Raw genomic sequence first — 6,256 nt, forward strand, 5'->3', positions numbered from 1 at the left:
GCCAAACACGACAACCCACGCCAGGTAGCGCCAGCTACAAATATGCACAACACCTACACAACACGACCATGCCCGACACTCCCATCCACGAGATCATGTTCAAGCTTTACCAAGACCCCGTCGCGCACCCAGCCGCACGATCGTCACGCTTGCCGGCCCAAGCGGAAGAGTCGCTCCGATCCTCGTTCCAATCCCTACGCGACAATAATGAGCCAATGATCAATCGACTTGAAGACAACCCGACCACGCCCGCCCCAACAAGACGCAACGCCACCGAAGCACCATCGGCCCCAACGCGCGCATCGTCCCGACTCCGCAAACCCAACCCACGATACCTCAACTTCGCGGCCAATGCCGTCGAACAACCCTTGGACGCTTCACTAGAAGGCTACCATCAAGAAGAAATCCAAGAAGACAGCGCCACCTACCGCATCGGCAACATGGAATTCGCGTGTGCCACAGTCCCCATCCAACTGCACCCCGTTCCCAACAGCCACAAGGAAGCGATGGCCTCCCCCGAATGGCGCCACTGGAAAGCCGCTGAAGAAACAGAAGTCGCACAGCTCCTGAAACTACAATGCTGGACAATCAGCGAACCACCCAAAGACCGCAAGGTCATCGGCGGCAGATGGACTTACGCACACAAGACAGACGCGGAAGTCAACGTCGTACGATGAAAAGCACGCTGGGTCCTCAAGGGATTCGACCAGATCGCAGGCGTCGACTACGACGAGTCGTCGTCCAACGTCATCAAGATGACGTCAGTCCGCGCAATCTGCGCCGTCGCCACCGCACGCGACATGGTCCTTGAACAAGCAGATGCCGTCAACGCCTACATTCAAGCCAAGTTAGAACGGCCAATCTGGGCTGTCGAACCCGAAGGTTACGTAACATCACCTGGCAATGTCGCCCTCTTCAAGATGGCATTATACGGACTCAACCAAAGCGGCCACGAGTGGGAAGTCCACTGCTAGAAGCAGATTGCCGAACTCGGCTGGAAACAAAGTCCGCACGACCCATGCGTCTTCACCCACGGACGCGACGCCGACATGGAGATCCTGGGAACGTACGTCGACGATTTCATCGCGGCCGCACCTACGCAATATAAGATGGACAGTATAATGAACCAGATGTCAAGCAAGATGAACCTGAAGCTCCAAGGCCCACTGCACTACATGCTCGGTGTGCGCATCTCACGCGACCAAGACAACCGACGACTTACCATGACCCAAGACGCATATGCCGACAAAGTCCTCGACCGTTTCAACATGTCAAAATGCCACCCCGTGGCGACACCCGAAGTCGCCGACCAAGAAGACCTATGGCACGATGAAAATTAACATGTGTCGATCAAGGGGAGTATCGAGCAATCATCGGATCCCTCGTTTACCTGATGGTATGCACGCGCCCCGACATTGCCCATGCCGTCCAGCGACTGTCCTGCCATCTACACGCACTAAGAGCGCCGCACATGGTCGGCGCCAAACGCATACCTAGCAGGGACAATGCCACTCGGCATCCAATTTGGCAATGGAGACGCAAGCTGGGCCACTCGACCCGACCGCCGATCGACCACCGGCTTCTGTTGGCTGTTCCTTGGTGGCATGTTGGTCTGGAAAAGCATCCGACAACGGATCACGGCTCTGTCCAGCTGCGAGGCGGAGTACATCGCCGCAGCCGAAGCCGCATGCAAATCCACCTGGCTCCGCGGTCTCATGGCCGACCTTGGCTCCCGCCAAGACACCGTCACACTGTGCTGCGACAACATGTCCGCAATCGCCACGGCCAAGTCTACGGCGATCAATGAGCGCACCAAACACATTGACGTCCGACACCATTACCTTCGTGAGCTTGTCCGCAGCGGCGCCCTGTCCATGTCCTTCGTCCCGACCGCCGAGATGGTCGCCGACGCCTTGACCAAGACCGCAAAAAAACACTCCATGCAAAAGTTCATGGCTTGAACGATGGTCACACGGAAAAAGTCCCAACCCGACATCACGTCACATGATGTAAGCCGCGTCTCAGGAGAGAACGTCCCACCAGCAACTGCCGGAACCCAAGGAACTATCAAATGGACCGTCCAACGAACCGCCAAAGTGGACCACCGAACAAGTCTCCCACCCGTCATCAGGTTTAGGGGAGTATTGAAGATTCGGCAATGTGACATCACCAACGACCCACATGTGATTGGCCGAACCGGAACCCTGAATGCCGGAGAGACGTCGGACAAGGCAAGGGATATGTCAACATGATCCACGTATGCATGAACTCAAGAGACGTAGGAAGACACAAAGTAAAAAGATCATCTTAGCAACATAATGTCCTAATCACTTTTCGATTTGCCTCCTTGGACCTAAGTCGCCTGCAAACGCTCGCCGATGTTCCTCGACCGCCCTATCGGATACCGCATTGATTCTACAGGATCATGGTGTTGACGACAAGGCGTCGACCTTTCAACGTGAGAGCTCTGTATCACCATGTGATGGAGGACTGGTAGAACGTGTCGGAGACTAAATTCAGCTGCACTTGAGACATGAGCTAGTGACCGAGGCGGATGCCCAAGGTGTGGGAACTGCGCACCATGTTCAACCTGTTTAAAAAATCATCCGTACGCGACATTTCTGAAAGCAATCCACCCCCGTAGAGTTAGCCCTATCAGCTGGAAACTGAGAAAAGGCAATATTAAGTTAGTAGTATATGCGGTCAAAATCTACAGTATCATACACCTCTCTTGACAATATGCTATAACGTCGAGTACTTCTGAAGACATTTTGTCGATCATATTGGCTCTCACCTTCCAATTACTCAAATCTACCCCTATGAATTCGATCACAGCCAAACAGCGCCTGGCGTCGCCTTGATGAACGCATTGATGTTCAATCTGTCCATTCCAACCCAGGCTTCTATGATGTTGTAAGGCTAGAAACGGTTTGTAGCGTACACTCGACGGAAAAGTATATCCCATAGATTCTCGATGGGGTTGAAGTCGTGGGACAGTGTGGGCAATCTAAAGGGTGGCATTTTCACAAAAATACTCTACCGCGTACTTTGATTCTATGGATGAATTCCTCAGCTCATGGGCTAAGGGGGGCAGAGTCTTTCCACGTATGCAAGCAAGTCTTGGTTGTGGAATGAAGGGCCAACTCAGATAAATCAAGTGACGAGAATGCACCCCAAACCATGGCACCACTACGACATGTGATGAACATGTCGGGTTCCTTTCGCAGATTGTGGTAAAACTATTGTAACCCATCATGACCACCAATGTTAAACGATTCTCATCGGACCATATATTTCTGCCCAAGCCGAGGGTTCATAATGTTGTTTCTAGAGTACAGGGAACGACGGAATGCAACGGCAATGTGGCACTTCGAGTTGACGAAAAAGTACAGAGATGATTGGCTTTTAGACTTCCATATACGACTACCATTATTATTATAATTTTATTCAACTCCGGTGGAGTAGAAATCATTATATTACAATTCATTGGTTTTGACAACGCGAAGCAATGAATTGTACAATAGTCAATGTCAGACGAATGGCTCTTTACAGGTAATGACTTTACACAAGTTACTAAATCAAAATACGTGACTGAATCGATGAAAAGAGTGTCAGCGTAAGCGTTTGGCGTTTTGGCGCGATGGTTAGTGCGACAGCATCAAAGTGATAGAGGAAGGGGCCTGGGTTCAATTCTGCGTGGAACTCCAAGGTCTAAGGCGACTTTATAGTCGGGCATAGACTCGAGCAGTCCCAGTGCTTCCAACTTTGTGTCGATAGGGTACGGATTTCTCCTCATGTTTGAAGTGCCATTCCGTCTTTCCCTGTACTCCAGGTGCGCTAGCTTGTGCGTTTCAGACAAAGCTGGTTTTTCTTGCGCTAGATATAGATCAATTTGTAGTCGGCGTTACATGTTCGTAAAAAGAATCCATATCCAAGGCAGAATTTAGGTAACGAGCTAACAAATTTCGCTACCTTAATTAAGGAAGTCAGAGTTACTGTCGCCGTTTACTGAGACTTTCACTTAAGGCGTAAACATCTCCAATTAAACTTCCAGCACCGGGCAACTGTTAGACCATAGACGCCATCTTACGCTTTAGCAGAGTCCTGTGTCACTTTTAACATTCGCAAACCCCCTTTCTGTGCCACTACCTAATTTTGTTACATATTAACTAGTTGCATTTCGCCCAAAAAAGATTCGTATTGCCGAGTTCCTTCAGCATAACTACCTCATAAAAGCTTACATCTAATTCTATTAAGAATTCTTTTGTGTCCTAAACCCTAGTGAAAATTTGAACTTAGTTTTTGAACCCAAGGAAATCATAAACACTTTCCAACTGTTAATCAAACTAACGTAAAATACAAATTTAAGAGGAGCGACAAGTAGCCAATTCCATCGCAGCAATATTAGCAGGCAGAACCTGTATATTATCATATGATTGAATGTCACTCTCGCATGGACATTGCTCCTCGCCCAAGAGGCAGATGCACGATCGACGATCTCGAGTCGGCAGTCCAAGAGGATAAAAAAATTAGGATATTGTATGCACTAAATAGATTTTGAAATATCTATATATTTAAATGAATGCTTTTGGGCATATATTCTCTGAAATATTGGATGCATTCAATATTTCAAAATCTGATTCTAATACTTCCAGTCCGCGAGGGCATACAGTACCCCTGCTCGTACCTTGCGATTGGCTGAACCAATTTCCTCGGTTTTGAAGTCTCGGACTTTTCTGAGCAAGCACTTTACAGTCCGCGAAGGCATCCGGGGGGCCAAGGTTAGGGTTACGTGAATATTTTCCTTTTGACAGTAGTCCATTTGGTTCAGAAAGAAATCAAACAATCATACAAATGCTCGTTGGCAATATAGTTTTTTAGAGGCACAAGGTATTCAAAGGTTATCCTATCCATCCACATCACTGCCGCTCGTGCTTGACGAAGATTCCGGGGTAGGATCTTCAACTTCGTCATCGTTGTCGTGTGCAACAAGCACGTCATGCAGATTCACCACAAGTTTCTCACAATACTGAATGCAATTCCGTATCACAGTAGGGGGAAGCTGCGCGAAGGCATCGTCATGACGTTTCCTGATGTGAGCAAACGACGTGTTCAAGGTCTACTGCACACCGACATCCCCTTTCACTTTTGCCCAAACCATTTCTATAGGTTGGAGATCCGAGTGATGCGGCGGGGTAAACACCACGTCATGCCCACGTGCACGGGCCATGGTGATGATGACCGGATCGACGCGATCTACCAACACAGGTTTGAGTCGAGCCCAAATGGTCTTCTTCAAAGCATGACTCTCATCATCCACACCGTAGCGCTGACAGGCCAGAAGCAATTCAGCCTTGCGCCACGTTCCATTGGGGGTGTCTGGCGGCAAACCCTTATGGTACTTGGCGTTATCCATGACGAAGACGACACCTGACTTGCCTAGGGCCTCAACGCTGGCCATGGCACCCGCGAACCACTTGACGAAGTATGCGTGATCGAAAATTCCATGGCAATCTTTGGGGTCACGTTTTCGCTTTTTTCCTCCCTCGAACTTGTCTAGACCCACCAGGTGGGAGTCGCCGTCATTGGATGCCATATTCCGGCGATAAAGCACAGGCGCCGACCTTTGTGCTTCGCCTGTGGTGGCGCGTTGTGGTATGGGTCGTAGAGGCTGTCGTGGTGGTGGGTGTAATGGTGGTGAATATAGCTCTCATCGAGATACACGACCGGTGTTAAAGGGCTCAGTCTTGCCATTCGTTCGACGTATATATCACGAGCTGCGGCATGCGCACTTGAAACACTGTAAGAGGCTTGGCCACGTCATTTTCCACGTTTGAAACCCAGTCGCTCCAGGTACATCTGAACCAACCTTAAACAGGTTGCCATGCTGGGTTTGTCGCTCGTATCGTAGCGAACCATTGATCGGTTACTTTTGACGGCCAATGAATATTGAAACGCAATCTTACTGGACAAAAATACAACCTCCATGAAACTGAGCCTCCATATCTAAATGGCGGGAAAGTAGATAAATTATCCAAGGTTTTTCAAAGTTTGAACTTCTTCATGGCGCTGAAAACAGCCTACTCGGCTGATGCTATGGCTAGCGCAGTAAGCGATGTAATCAAACCGACCCCCATGGTGAACATTGCCAAAAGATACGGTATACCATACCGAACCTTGCGAACCCATGTGACTCAAGCTCAACAATGCAACATCCCATCTGAACCACCTCGCATTGGCAGAAGCCCGTACATCC

General features: G+C 49.4%; 1 protein-coding gene across 1 annotated transcript; it reads left to right on the plus strand.

The window, feature by feature from the left end:
• Window positions 1-5,209: 5,209 nt before the first annotated feature.
• Window positions 5,210-5,560, plus strand: H310_14880 (hypothetical protein; the record flags this gene model as incomplete). The annotated part of the gene is made up of 2 exons (XM_008882843.1): window positions 5,210-5,398; window positions 5,444-5,560. The coding sequence occupies 2 exons, from the start codon at window positions 5,210-5,212 to the stop codon at window positions 5,558-5,560; spliced, it is 306 nt and encodes a 101-aa protein (XP_008881065.1).
• Window positions 5,561-6,256: the final 696 nt, after the last annotated feature.

The sequence above is a fragment of the Aphanomyces invadans genome (assembly GCF_000520115.1).
Source record: "Aphanomyces invadans strain NJM9701 unplaced genomic scaffold supercont1.99, whole genome shotgun sequence".
NCBI classification, from domain to species: domain Eukaryota; phylum Oomycota; class Saprolegniomycetes; order Saprolegniales; family Verrucalvaceae; genus Aphanomyces; species Aphanomyces invadans.